General features: G+C 40.2%; 1 protein-coding gene across 3 annotated transcripts; it reads right to left on the reverse strand.

The window, feature by feature from the left end:
• Positions 1-2,093: 2,093 nt before the first annotated feature.
• Positions 2,094-14,322, reverse strand: LOC118415667 (dehydrodolichyl diphosphate synthase complex subunit Dhdds-like). 3 transcript variants are annotated; one of them, XM_035820396.1, is made up of 9 exons: positions 14,143-14,322; positions 7,955-8,157; positions 5,496-5,531; positions 5,242-5,348; positions 4,786-4,902; positions 4,303-4,404; positions 3,678-3,792; positions 3,235-3,342; positions 2,094-2,369 (listed from the first exon to the last, which is right to left on the reverse strand). In XM_035820396.1, the coding sequence occupies exons 2-9, from the start codon at positions 8,153-8,155 to the stop codon at positions 2,112-2,114; spliced, it is 1,044 nt and encodes a 347-aa protein (XP_035676289.1). In that variant the 5' UTR covers positions 8,156-8,157; positions 14,143-14,322; the 3' UTR covers positions 2,094-2,111. The 3 variants fall into 3 exon arrangements, with proteins under 3 accessions (XP_035676289.1, XP_035676291.1, XP_035676288.1); XM_035820398.1 differs by having other exon boundaries at positions 5,242-5,339; positions 5,487-5,531; XM_035820395.1 differs by lacking the exon at positions 5,496-5,531 and having other exon boundaries at positions 5,242-5,384.
• Between the last annotated feature and the right edge of the window lie 21 nt (positions 14,323-14,343).

Consider the following 14,343-nt stretch of genomic DNA (forward strand, 5'->3'; position numbering starts at 1 on the left):
CTGTTGTTATATAATCAAATTTCTGCAAACAAAATATGTACAAGTGATGTTTTCTCAATTTGTGGACTGATATAGAAGCACTGGTGTATAATGTGTTTGTTGAAATGATTTGATGAATATGCAGAAACACTGCATGCAATGTACATTTAGATTTGCAAGGCAGGATTTATTTTTGTGTGTTAGTTATGTAGTCAGAGATGCCTGTATCACAAGTTTGGGTGCCACTTACCGATAATCAGTGTTATAGGGTAGTTAAATTCTGGCTGGTCAAGAAAGTCGGACTTAGGGATGGAGAGAAATGTTGTTAACTGGTTAGGCTACGGTCACATTTCCAAACTGGGGCCCGGCCGGGCAGCTTTTGGAAACGAAAAGTAGGATATAAAAGACAACAAACTGCACAGAAGGTAACAAAATAAGCCGTGGATATAATTCGTATATATTCCTTGATAAACACTTCAATTTTTTGTTTTAGCAAACTTACCGACCAGGCCCCGGTTTGGAAATGTGACCGCAGCCTAACCAAGGTTGTCTTTAGCTTTGAAAATTTTTCCATCCCACTTCATGTTTGGGAGCCATGTTGTTGATTTTTTTCATAAATCTGCCATTTTCAAGCCTATGAAATACATTTTCATGAATTTCAAGATTTGTTTGATGGATTTGGTGAAAGACAGCCCTGCTGATTTGTCGCGAAGTTTGTATTGTTTTAGTTTTGTATGGTTGGTACATTCTGACAGCTGCTTACACGATCAGGAAAAAATGAAATATCCACCAAGTAGCAAGTAGCTTTAAATGTCCTCCTGTTAGCCTCCATAGCAGGCTCTCCCAGTAGACTGGCCAATAGTCAAGCACCCAGCACAAAAAGAAATGGCCAGCAAAAGTGTATTATGAGCCAAAAAAAAGACCCCAGAGAGTCTGCTATGGAGGCTACTCCTGTATTATTTTCCTAATGGAAAAATGCTTGCAATTTAGCACCGATTTCGGGGCAATTGCTGTTGTTTTGATGTTTTCCTGTGTAAAGAAAGTGAATGCTGTACATTTTGGGTGTAAATATTGGTGTAAATGAAGTGAATGTAACAAAATGGAATATTTGAACTTGACCCACAGATCTAGCGGATTTGCTGTGACAATGTAATTGAGGTGATTTATCTGTTGAATAAATCTACAGAAAGAAGCTGTTTTTCCTTTTCATTTTTTCCAACACGAGGAAATATCTCACTGAACACTTCTGGAGTGGCAGTATTAATTTTTTTGGAGAAAGTACTGATTCGTGATTTTCAACATGGGCTGAGATACTCTATGCCAGGAGAGTGGCTAAGGTTCTGTATGCAAGAGAAAGGGAGTTTGCCGCTTCTTCCCCGGCAAACTCCCTTTCCCTGGCATAGAGAATCTTAGCTACTACCCATGCTATAGCCCATGCTAAAGATCTTGAAACGTTGCTCCCCCCAAATAAACATTACTGCTCCAGAAGTCTGGGAAATTATCACTAAAAGACTTGATCTCTCAGGAATCAAGTATCCACATTAACCGGAGGGAGTGTGAGGGAAGATCTCCTTCGTGAACTGATTTTTTTTTCAATTTAGTCATTTTTCATTAGGTTAAACAAAAATTATACAGACATTACAAAATAAACAGATGAAGCCTCCCTTTGCAGATGTGTTCTTTACAAAGAAAATGGATAAATTGATAAATAATAACGTAGGATGGTCAATAAGATGCAATTTAAGCGTGTCATAAAGATCCCCACTTACCCCGATGCGATGTTTTTGTGAATTTCTTGATAAATCACATCAAAAGGCTGAATCTCTGGAAGAAGTAGTCACTGTACAATCTAAATGTACAGTGGAAGGCACCTTTGGCAACACTAAGGTTAAAATCCCAAGTGAAAAGTCTTTACCGTTACCTACAGTAAAAGAGATGAGACCAAGCGAAGATTGTTCAGCATTTTTAATACTTATCTATAAAATATTGCACAATAATCTATTCTTTTATAATTACATAAATTCATTCTGACATTTAAAAGTTTTTATTGATCGACTAAAGATTGAATAAAGATTGAAAAAAAAAAAATTCATCTGAGAATTATTCTACGTCCAACAAGTTTTTGTTTTTTTTCAACTACATACTTTTATCTCGCTTTTCTGTACAAGGTTATCCAGGAATTTGGCACGTTTTCTGTCTAAGTGCTGAAGGAACTCCTGAACTCTCCGGTCCCGTTCTGTCTCCTGTTTACGAACGAGAGAGGGAACGCTTGCCCACTTTAATTGGTCGGTTTTGTCTGGGTCCTCCTGTTGTAGCTCGGCGACCACGCTGTCGTAGTCGGCCTGTCGTAGCGCCTGTTCTCGCTCGTGGTTGTGTTGGTCCCGCGCTCTCTGAGGGGACAACAGAAAAATTTTATAGTTCATGACGAGAAATAGTTCAGAAACCTTCAAACTGGGTTAATTTACTACCTCTGGCTATAGATTTGAATTTGATTATACAGTCAAACCTGTCTATAGCGGCCACTCAAGGGACCGGACAAATTTGGCCACTATAGACAGATGGCCTCTGTATAGAGGTGGCAACTTGTAGATAAAATACCCAAGGGACCGACAAAAAGTGGCCACTATGGACAGGTGGCCCCTCTGTAGAGGTGGCCCCTAGTACAGGTTTGACTGTACCAATCTATAGCCAGAAGTAGAGAGAGTATAATGAAATTCAAAGGAAACAATGCTCCTGGTCGTGTAGGTCTCGTGCTATCTGAGGGGACAACATGGAAATTTTATAGTTCATAGGCAGAAATATCTCAGAAACTCATTATGCACTGAGTTTTATCAATGCCAACTAGCCTGGGTGCCATCCTAGTTAGTTTGCCGAGGCTCACATGCTTGCTCTCAGGGTTGGTGCACTAGCCCTATTGTCCAGGGCAAGTGAAAGTGCCGATCTGGCATTGTGCATGATCTGGCAAGTAAGATTTTACTTTTGAGTGAGATTTTGATACACTGGTCACTTTTTACAGTCATGACATCAAGCAATGATCAACATAGAAAAAACAGGCAATGATAAGAATTTCTGGAAGTGAAATTGCATATAAAAGTGACATGAAATTTGGGGCAAGTGAAAAGTTGGTTCGGGCAAATACATTTTTTATGTGCTTGCCAGATAGGACTTTCAGAAAATTTGTGAAAAAATGAATTTCAGAAAAATTTCTAGTGGTTTTGCCAAATGTAAAGCAAATGGTATAAGTGTTGTACTGACCATGATTGCCTGGTGGTTCCTCTGGTAGTGCAGCACTGCAGCACACAGGTGCCAGAAGGAGAACTCTGGCCATAGGACCTCCATGAAGGACAACACTGAGAATGAACTCTGCATGGGGATAAATCATGGTCCTATCTTATTGTAATATCATTTTATTATCATCTTTCAAGTATGACAGTTTGATACTGAGTGATGTCTATCACAATGACTGATGATTTCATCATCATCATCATCATTTGTCATCCTCTATGAGGTGCAGCAAGTGAAGTTTGACTTCCAGTACAGTCTTTCATTCATGGCTGTGATGAGTTCCAGACCGCCCAGTAAAGTTTCTAACTGATAATCTAAAGTGACTTGTATGGGGGATGCAGACAATTTATACTAATATTTTATGTATGCACACTTACACTTTTAAAGCAGATAAATTGAGTTGATGAACTGACCTGCCAGAGGAGGAAATCGCTGAGTCGGACCTCTCCGGACGTCCTGACCAGCAGATGGGGGTCGGGGGAGTGGCTGGTGTACAGGCAGCGGTCAAGCAACGACTCCGAAACATCGCTGCAGCAAGAAACAAATAGAAAAATATATTTATACATGTAGTAATGTTCTTTAGACACAACCAGGGAGTACTTCCAACGTTTCGTTGTCTAGTATCAGACACCATCATCACTGCAATGGGGCAAAAATTGCATCTTGATTCAGTTTTAGACACTGGTCTCACACTGGTCCTGACATCAACAAGATGGGTAAAAATCATCATCAGCTGCCAGTATGATATCTGCATCTGTGCTTATGCCCAGTATACATAGATTAAATCAATTATGTACCAAGGAAAGTCCCTGCTCTTTTTGATAGTGCAATGTCGTATCCTAAAACTGCAATCCAACCAATAGGGTGCAACTTCGGTAAGCAACAACAGCTGGAATTCTAAGCAAAGTCGCGTGCATGCAACAACAAATGGGACTCGAACCCTTAACCCTCTTGTCCAGAAGCAGGGTAATCGAACTACGGGTTTACGGAAAACCCTGGGCCCAGGCTTTTCCGGAAACCCATTGAACTACTGCCTACCTTGGTCTGATAAGTCCCTTCTCCACCCCTTCTGCCATCTCCTCCACTGCATTGCTGATCTCGTGTCGGGAGGTGTACGCAAAGCACACGTTCAGGAACGCTCTGTGGTGAAAGGCAATATAAACGTACTAATGATTCAAATAGCTTAAGTAAGAACATGATACAAAACTGAAAACCTCATTAAAAAACGTATGCCACAGGTTTAATAGCATACTATCAGTGCATCTAGTTTAGGCCGCTCCAAACTGATGGTATTGTCATCAATTTTTTTTCCAGAAAGATGCTACATACTGACAAAATCACATATTTCAGAATTTCAACAGTTCTGCTCACTGTTTTACAGTTTAGAATGTTACAATGACAGCTTTAAAAACATATTGCCTCTTAATGATTGCTCAATAAAGCCACAGTGGTAGCATCCATTACAGTAGTACATTTTGTACTACTATTATTGTAATGAGTTATGAGCTGTTGGTGACTTACTTGTCATTGTCCTTAGACATGACCATGGCCTCCGCTATGGAGCGTTGAATGTCCAGCGGCAGCAGAGTCAGGTTCCCCAGCACACGGATACACACTCCATGCTTCATAATAGCATCTCTGGTGGATACAACAGGGACTTGTCAGGAACAAAAGCAAATATTGCAGGCCTATCACATATAACTGTTGCCTCTTTGAAGCTTCTGTTAACTTTTCAGATAGTTGGGCCCTACAACAGCAATGTGTTTAAATACTTGATTTTATGAAAGACATCCATGGGTCACAGATATTTGTTTTTAAACTTGGTGAGCTTATTTCATACATTTTAAACAGAATAAAATCGGAAACTTTGTTCTTCAACTCGTTTAACAACAGACTTCATTTGAATGGTTGTGATACAACAACAATGTCAACAATCAATTTAGGTAACAATGTTGAGCAACATTGGTGAAGCCTTACTTTTCCTGTAAGAGTCTTGTGAACTTCTGCCTGGCGATCTCCATGAGGGACTCCACCTCTTCCTTGGAGCGTTTGAAGTTCTCGATGCTGAAGGCGTAAACAGTCACCTCGTTGATTCCCAGATCTCGGCACCATTTTAATGTCTACGGGCAATACAAATGTCACATCTGTTACTTACACACACACACGCACGCACCCACGCACATACACACACACATACACACACACACAAAGCTGAAGGCGTAAACAGTCACCTCGTTGATGCCCAGGTCTCTGCACCATTTTAACGTCTACGGGCAATAGAAATGTCACATCTGTTATACTATAGTAGTACTAGTAGTACTCAGTAGTAGTAGTAGTATCCATTATTTGATTATACTGCTGCTGGGATCCCTGAGATACTAGTAGATTTATAGTTCTTGATGCTGAAGGCAAAAACTGTCGTTGATGCCCAGGTCTCGGCTACAGGCAGTAGAAATGTCACATCTGTTGTACTATGTCGCACACACACACACACACACGCATGCATGCACACACACACACGCACACACACATACAATGCTGAAGGCGTACACCGTCACCTCGGTGATGCCAGGTCTCGGCACCATTTTAACGTCTACGTTAGAAAAGAAATGTCATCTGTTATACGATGTCGCTCACTCACTCACTCACTATGAACTCTTACTCACATTCACATTCATGCTATTATTTACTTTCTTATCCAAATTACATTCAATCATTCACTCACCCACCCACTCACTTACTCACTCACTACCTCATACACGCACGCACACACAAACACACATGTGCACACAGACACACACTCTAGCTCAATAACTAACTAGAGGCTTTATTCTCTGTTGTTGCCTGTAGAAGTGCTTGCACTTCTGAAGTTCAGATGTGACATTTAAAGGTCTGAGGTGGCACATTGCCATCTAGGTCTGAGCTGTGGATTTACACTGTCCAATCTTCCCTGTTGAGATCAAATTTCTCAGTAGCTACGTACACAGTCTCTGTTTTGTTTTTATATTAAAACTTGATTTTAAAGGTTTAAAACGGTACCTCTGAGCTATGCGTGTCTACACTGCAAAAGATAGGGGATATCTTCCCTGTTAAGATCAAATTTCTCAGCAACTACATACACAGCCTCTGTTTTGTCTTTATATTCAAACTTGATTTTAAAGGTTTAAAACGGTACCTCTGAGCTATGCATGTCTACACTGCAAAAGCTGAGATAGGGGATATCTTCCCTGTTAAGATCAAATTTCTCAGCAACTACGTACACAGTCTCTGTTTTGTTTTTCTCTCCAAGCTACCTCAAACAATGACAGAGGTCAGCTGAGGACACTGGCACAGCTTAGAGCAGCAGGTGCAGCTACACAAGGGCCTTTCCATATTCATGAAGGTTGATGACTGTCATGGTGCTCATCCTGGCGCACTCTTCTTGGGCTTGTCTCATCTTCTTCGTGCCCTCTCTCACTAGCCTCTACCAGGCTCTGTGCATTGGTGGTCTGATTGTAGAAATTGGACAAATATAGAGTCAATCGTCGCTAGGGGAGTCAGCCGGCCAGTAAAAACGCTCTCCGATCCAGAAAGAAGATACCGAGCCCTCACAGGCTTTGTGGATCGGAGAGATTTTACTGGCCAGCCGAATCCCCTAGTGTACTATTGACTCTATATTTGTCCAATTTCTACAATCAGACCACCGATCCACGGAGCCTGGTAGAGGGTACTCTCTCAACGGAACGCTACTCAGAAGTGCCCACGCCCTTTCTAGCATGTCGCCTGGGTTTTATCACGTTTTAAACCCATTACGGTAGCTGGAAACTTTTGCGGGTGTTGACAGAATCCTCAAAATTTTAGACTGGTGCGCTGTGACCTTTCAACTTTGGGGGTTACCAAATGGAGGCTACATGGGGGTGGTCAAGCTCAAATACACCTAAGGTCATAGTCTGATTGACTAACGAGAGTATGCAGGAAACAATAACAAAGGTCAGCTGAGGACAATGGCACAGCTTAGAGCAGCAGGTGCAGCGACACAAGGGCCTTTCCATATTCATGATCACAACTTGGAATTAGCCTATTCAGATGTATGCATGGAGGCCAATTTCTAATTGTGATGAAAATAAAGCTCAATCACTATGGGGAGCTAACCTTTTCAGGGACTTAAACAAAACTGGAAGTTGTGAAGAATGGAATTTCTTATCACCAAAACCCACACAGGCTTTATCATTGAATGATTCTAGACAATCTCATTCAATGTACTAGTAATACACACCACTATTGGTATTACAATGAAGGTTTGTTTATGCCGAGACTAATGAAAATAGCAGATTAATCAGAATAACAATGACTCTGAGTCTATAATCTAATTGTACTCAGGCTTCACAGTCTCTAAGTAATAAGTCTGTCATTTTATAGTTATATCAATCTTAACAATGTTGCATGGAAATTAAACTGTCAAAATTGAAGGGACCATTTTAGCGATGCATCTAGCTTAAAATTTTTTATCATCCAGATTTACATTGACAAAAGATCCTACAAAGTCAAAGATGATTTTTTTTCTGCTATCATACACAAATTTCCTCATTTAAACTTGAACGTAGCTTTATAAGGGCACAACATTGGTGGCATATCATGGGATTCAAACACCCAAACTATAATACAACACCCCCTAGGTCAATAAATAAAGAAGATGATTAGGAGACCCTACCTCTGCCAGCTTCTCGAAGCCCATGAGATGTCCCTCTGCGCGATCCATGCCCTTCTTCCGAGCGAACCTCCTGTTTCCGTCCATGATAAAGGCCACATGTTTCGGGATGGGGCCAGTCTTCAGAACGTTGGCGCAGAACTTACGGAACCGCTCACTCCACGTGTTCTCGTCTGGCGGTGTCTCCTCCCGGATCCAAGACATCTCTGTAACATACAAACAGCCCAGTGAATATAACAGTTTATTGCAAATTCTTGCCTGAAGGCTAATTGAAGTTAACATTGAAAGGGGACAAACAAACAAATAGTGTATAACAGTATAGAATATGTCTACTCTAGTCTAAAAGCTAACTCTAAACTGTAATTTGTTGGGTTCGACTTCTTTTCCTGAGACAGTGGAAGACAAAGGATCCCACGTTTTCTATAATGTGTGGATTCTGTGATGTTAGGATGAATTATGAATGTCTTTTTTTTGGTCTGTAAACAGGGGGAATGTTAGGAGGAGTTTAGTGGCCTCTTTAAAAGGCTCTATATACTGTAAATCCATTTAATATCGCAGTCAGTAATTTTAGCAGCTGGTAGGATGAGAGTAGTAAACAGCATCTAATTTCAACATTGGAAACATACATCAATGTCTCAAATGTTAGTGATTGAATACTTGTGATGATGAAATTTTAGAGGTTGACTGGTGACTTTGAGAGCAACTGAAATTAGATAGCCATTAATGAATCAAGAATAACAGTATGATACTATCCAAGCAGGTATAGCACTACCATTATAATTAAAGCAGTTGGGCTTGTTTCGAGCATACTTGGCCCAAGGAGCTTTAATAAAAGCTCATGAGATGACCTTGGCTTCTGCACGATCCATGCTTTAATAAAAGCTCCTTGCTTGGTCGTTTTTTACATTCTACAAGCACAAAGAAAACTAAGCAATTTCTAAAAAGACATACAGAACACTGCCAATATGCCCCAAACATGCCTGACTCAGAGAAATATGGGGTAACAGATGGACTTTGTCCTGTAGGACCTTTGAATACTACATCAGGGCTCAAAATCCTTTTTTCTGCATACCTGCACTGGTGCAGGTAACATTGAAAATTACCTGCATCGGACAACTTTCACCTGCACCACTCTGAATTTAGGAAGTATGGATCTTACTAAAATTGTTTAGGATTCATTGCTATTTTTTTCTTTTATACTTAATAGGCAGTAACAGTCAATGCAGCTAATAACTAGAAAGGCCGACATTTGCTTAAGAGCAAATACAGCATATTTCAGCCATACCCCTTCCCACGCAACATTGGACTGTTCCAAATCACCCCTGCGCAAAAATGGAACATCCTCTTAACAGTACATTATCCCCCAAAGTGGACTGGTATTGTGAATTGATTCCAGGTAAAAACAGAGCTTGCTTCTATTTTTCAGAAAATGACAATAATCACACCTTCCATTCGGAAAATTTTCATCATGACTGAAAATTGTTGAATGACTTCATGTAATGTCATTAACAATTTTCAGTACGATAACTAGGTGTAAGTTTAAAAAAGTATAAGCTCCTTGTGATGTGGGTACATTCATTATTGCAGTGAACTTTTTTTTATTCAAGTAGGGCATACGATTAAATAATTATCAAGCAGGTGCAGGTACTGTAGGAGCGTTTGTTTTCTTCAAGCTGTAAAACTGTTAAACTGTTTTACTTTGTATGCAATCAGCCATCGAGCCTATTATTATTTTAGTTTAACAACTTCCTGCCAGACCCGGAAGATACGATTGAACCTTGTTCGAGGATTTATTTTCGTCTGTCTGGTCAGTCTGTTCATACCCTCGAGGCTGGCGCTGAGAGTGTTTTATTGGGCTGAAACTCTGGCAGTTTAAAGTTACTTACAATCTAAATGTTCAAAGTTTATGTCAAACAACAACAGCACTAGGAAATGTGGCCACTATAGACAGGTGGTCACTATAGAGAAAATGCTGATCTATTGACTAGGAGCCATACGTTACACATGATCATTAATCATATAAACATTGCACAGGTAAGCCAATTGTTTAGATGTACAATTAAGTTCAAATAATTCTGAAGAGAAATATTGATGAGAAAATAATCATTCTCGCCACTGTCTAACTTATAATTACATATCAAAACTAAACGCAGATTTTCTAACTAACGCACCTTTCGCCGACTTCATCAAAGGACCGCCGGCTATCAATCAAACACGGCTGTTGATTAGAGTTTCAAACAGCCATGTGCTGTGTGCCAGTTGACAGCGAACTTCATGCTACGTGATGTTTTACATTGCTTGGACCTTCTTTCCTACAGCGGTGCTTCTACAAAATATTTAGACTGTAACACTGAGTCCCACATGTTTTATAGAATAGAATTTGACGCAGAACAGCGTTTTTTGCTGGGTATTTTTCTTGAAACATGTTCGTGGGAATATCAGCGAGGCGGCGACGTAGGGATATCAGACCGTCAACAAAAGTCGCACGGCGGCTAACGGCGCATCGAAGATACTAGCGCTATAAATAAGCGCTTCAACTAAGGATGGCAACCCGTACAATATTTTTGTATACTGTTGAGATAAGTAAAGTTTGTTGTTTATGAGGTTTTAGTTGTCTTTGAAGCTTTGACCCGAAATATTTTAAAGTCAAACTGCTGAAGAGAAGTAAGTGACTGCTACGATTATCGTAGATATGGCCCTAAAAAAACTGATAAAAGAAGCCTTCTCAATAGTCTAAAATGCAAGAGCTTCCGGGGGGGCTTCGCCCACCTGCCCCCCCCCCCCACAGTGGCCCTGCCCCTGGACCCCGCCAGGGACATTCGGCGGCCCCCGGACCCCTGTCCGACGCTTTGAAAAAATCTGGCGAGAAGGCTGTACGGCCTGAGTCTTCAAGTTAACGTATTGTGTGGTCCCGCTTATGAATATTAATTAGCCTTCGCTTTCCTCTTCGCTGATTGGCTGAACCATTAATTGAATTAACTCTTCCTGCCGGCTAGACGCAGGTGCAGATGTCGGCTCTGTGGGGTGAACGTCCGAAAGGTCATGGCATGGAGAACGAAAGAAAACCAATTTCCCCTCAAAAAAGTGCTGTAATTAAGCCTTTTACAGTACTTTAAGCCAAAAATTTTACTTGGATCATTTTACCAACTATCTTATGCCTATCTATACCAAATGTTACTCATACCAGGGTACAGGGGTGCAAAATATACCGTTATAAGACCGTCAACAACAGTCGCACGGAGCTAACAGCGCAGCGAAAATACCATCGCTAGCGTTTCAACTTCGGATAACAAGTTATAAGTACTGTTGAACTCAGTAACGTTAAAGTTTGTTTTTAGTTGCCTTTGACGGTTTGACCTGAAAAAGTGTTACGCTAAACTCCTGAAGAGAAGTTAAGTGACTGCTGCGATTATCATAGATATGCCCCTAAGAACTGATACAATATAAAGCCTTCTGAATAGTCTAAAATGCGAGAGCCTTAGGCGGGCTTCGCTCCCCCTGGAGGGAACACTGCTATATACGGGATCATGAGGCCCCGCTTATGAATATTAATTAGCCTTTGGCCTCCTCTTCGCTGATTGGCTAGGTCTTTGATTCAATCAACTCTCCGGCTGACGCGCACAGGTGTGGCTCTGTGCGGGGTCACGGAAGGTCACGTCAGGAGGCCAAAAGAAAACAAATTTCCCCTCAGAAAAGTGCCAAAATTAATCATTTTAAAGTTGTTTATGTCAAAAATTTGACTTGAATCTTGTTACCAAGTATTTAATGCCTATCTATACCAAATTTCAGGTCATTTAATTGTAATACCAGGGTACAGGAGCCAAAAGTGTCCTTTTTTGATCAAAAATTGGCCAAAAATCGCAAAAAATAAGCCTTTTGTTGCACTGTACACCAAAAGTGTTATTGAATTTATATGAAGGTATTATCAAGGCACATCTGTGTCAAATTTCAGCTCATTCGGTTGCAATACCAAGGTACAGGAGCCAAAAGTGTCCTTTTTTGGTCAAAAATTGGTAAAAAAAATCGCAAAAATAAGCATTTTGTTGTACTGTACACCAAAAGTGTTATTGCATATATATGGGGGCATTATCAAGGCACATCTCAGTCAAATTTCAGCTCATTTGGTTGTAATACCAGGGTACAGGGGCCAAAAGTGTCCTTTTTTGGTCAAAAATTGGTCAAAAAATCGCAAAAATAAGCATTTTGTTGTACTGTACACCGAAAGTGTTATCAAATTTATATGGGGGCATTATCAAGGCACATCTCTGTCAAATTTCAGCTCATTTGGTTGTAATACCAGGGTACAGGGGCCAAAATATACAGTTTTGGTCTAAAATTGACCAAAAAAATCTCAATAAAATCATTTTAGAGGCAGATATGAAAAAACTGAGAAATCAGCATCAAGGTATTGGCCCATTCTACCCCTGTGCCAAATTTCAGGTCATTCGGTCCAGGAACGGCGGAGATGAATCACTTTGAAGATTTGACAGGAGAAAGAAGAAAGAAAGAAAGAAACATTACGAATACAATATATTTCACCATACTATGTATGGCTGAAATATAACAATCTATATACACCTACATCATAGGACATTTATGTATAAAACCCAGTACATGGACCAGTGCAGGTTAGTGCAGGTAAAATTGGAGCTGTGCAGGTATTTCTGGTGTCTACCTGCATATGCAGGTCGTATTTCGAGCCCTGTACATGCTGCACAAGGAACTGATATGTATATTAAGTTGTTAGTAGTACTGTAGTTATCAATCTTAAAAGTTACAGATACCGTTTTAGGTCGAAGGGATTGTAGTCAAGGCTAAATAAAGGTTGGAAAAAAAATACAGTCAAACTTGGTCTAACAACCACTTGCACAAGACTCTAAGAACGGTCTCACTCTTACTTAGGTTGGAACTCTCTATCTACCATATTCCATCACTCAAATAACAGATCCAGCTAAGCTTAGGGAGCAGGGCTCTGAGGAATTGGACAATATCTGCACAGTATCACTCCTTGGGCACCTGACCACAAATAAAGGGGCATTGCCTAGTATAAAACCAGAAAAGATCAACTAATTTTCGACAAATTTGGCCATCTGATTGAAGCTTCCTTTATAAACTTTTGACATTTACTTATCAAACCGGGCAGTTTCACAATCTATTCTACAGTGTTCACACACTATAATCACAGAGAAGAGGCTGTACCTCAAGTATAACTGTATTGAAGTAAGAAGTCAAGAACTACTTGTAGTTGTAAGCAAGGAAGTTGTAAGAAGTCAACCTTTTCTAAATTTTTCGATTCAGCCAGTTTCGTAATTGACTTTATATGCAGTGCAATATTTAAAGCTTGATATGTTGGCAGATGGCTGAAATAATTGCAGACTTCAAGTTTTACTATGGAGGTTGAAAGTCTGAAGTACGACCAAAGCACCAGTGAACACGGTCCTGAGTTCCTGACAAATTTTGAGAAAATAAGATTTATTTTTGATGGTCAAAATGATGATGATGAAATGACAATTAAATCTTGTATTACTTCTGGACATTAAATTATGATTTCTAGTCTCTTACTTGAAAATGACACAAGTAGAATATTTCAGATTATCATGCATTTCCTCAAAGTCAAAGCATTGCATCAGTTTTAGAGACCTATGGGCTAAGATGATGTAATGTTTCGAGATTTTGTTAAAGGTGGAGCTATACCTTCAAGACTGTAATGTATCAGCAAGATATATGTTCTTGTGCCAGACATTAACCCAATGTTTAAAATGCAAATTTTTAGGATGTATTAAAATTTGGGGAATCCCCTAAAATCTGAGTTGGAGAGAAACCAGGTATTTATTTACAACACCTGTGAAGATGAAGTTGAAGAAGACTAGCACAAGTAAATTCAATTCTAAGCAAGCCTATAGCTCTCACGTTTGTGCTAACGACACTATATATAGCATTTTGTGCACATGTTCACATCTTTATGGGATTATTTTGGCGATTAGATCTTTAATACGGATCATAAACAGAAACAACAGCTATCCACCCACACACAGCATCAGCTGGGCAGCTGCAGGAATCGGACACGAAGTTCGGACAAAACCTCCGCTATTATAACTGCTCATAACAATTGAACAAAGCCACCACAGGCCACCAACATTCGTCTAATACTACAACAATATAGTATCTACGCGTGCATTGTCGTCACTTACCTATGTTTGGTCAGAAAACGCCAGAATTTGGAGTAAAAATGAAGGATTCGTGATAAAAGTAACGTGTGTCTCCAGCGGAGCCGGACGCAGTACGCGTGCGCTGCCGACGTCACGTGGTGAGTAATGCTGGCCCTACCCGCGGGGAACATATCACTACGCACGGAGTTTTTTCAAACAATCAACATTAAATCAACAAATTAG

This window comes from Branchiostoma floridae, chromosome 5 (assembly GCF_000003815.2).
Source record: "Branchiostoma floridae strain S238N-H82 chromosome 5, Bfl_VNyyK, whole genome shotgun sequence".
Taxonomy (NCBI): domain Eukaryota; kingdom Metazoa; phylum Chordata; class Leptocardii; order Amphioxiformes; family Branchiostomatidae; genus Branchiostoma; species Branchiostoma floridae.

Bases quoted from the DNA above. Each gene is read 5' to 3' on its own strand.
- LOC118415667 (XM_035820395.1), bottom strand. From the start codon at position 8,155: ATGTCTTGGATCCGGGAGGAGACACCGCCAGACGAGAACACGTGGAGT. The intron at 4,405-4,785 runs GTAAGTCACCAA...CTTTCACCACAG, and splicing joins ATGTCTAAGGACAATGACAA to AGCGTTCCTGAACGTGTGCT. The intron at 3,343-3,677 runs GTCAGTTCATCA...ATCCCCATGCAG, and splicing joins GCGATTTCCTCCTCTGGCAG to AGTTCATTCTCAGTGTTGTC.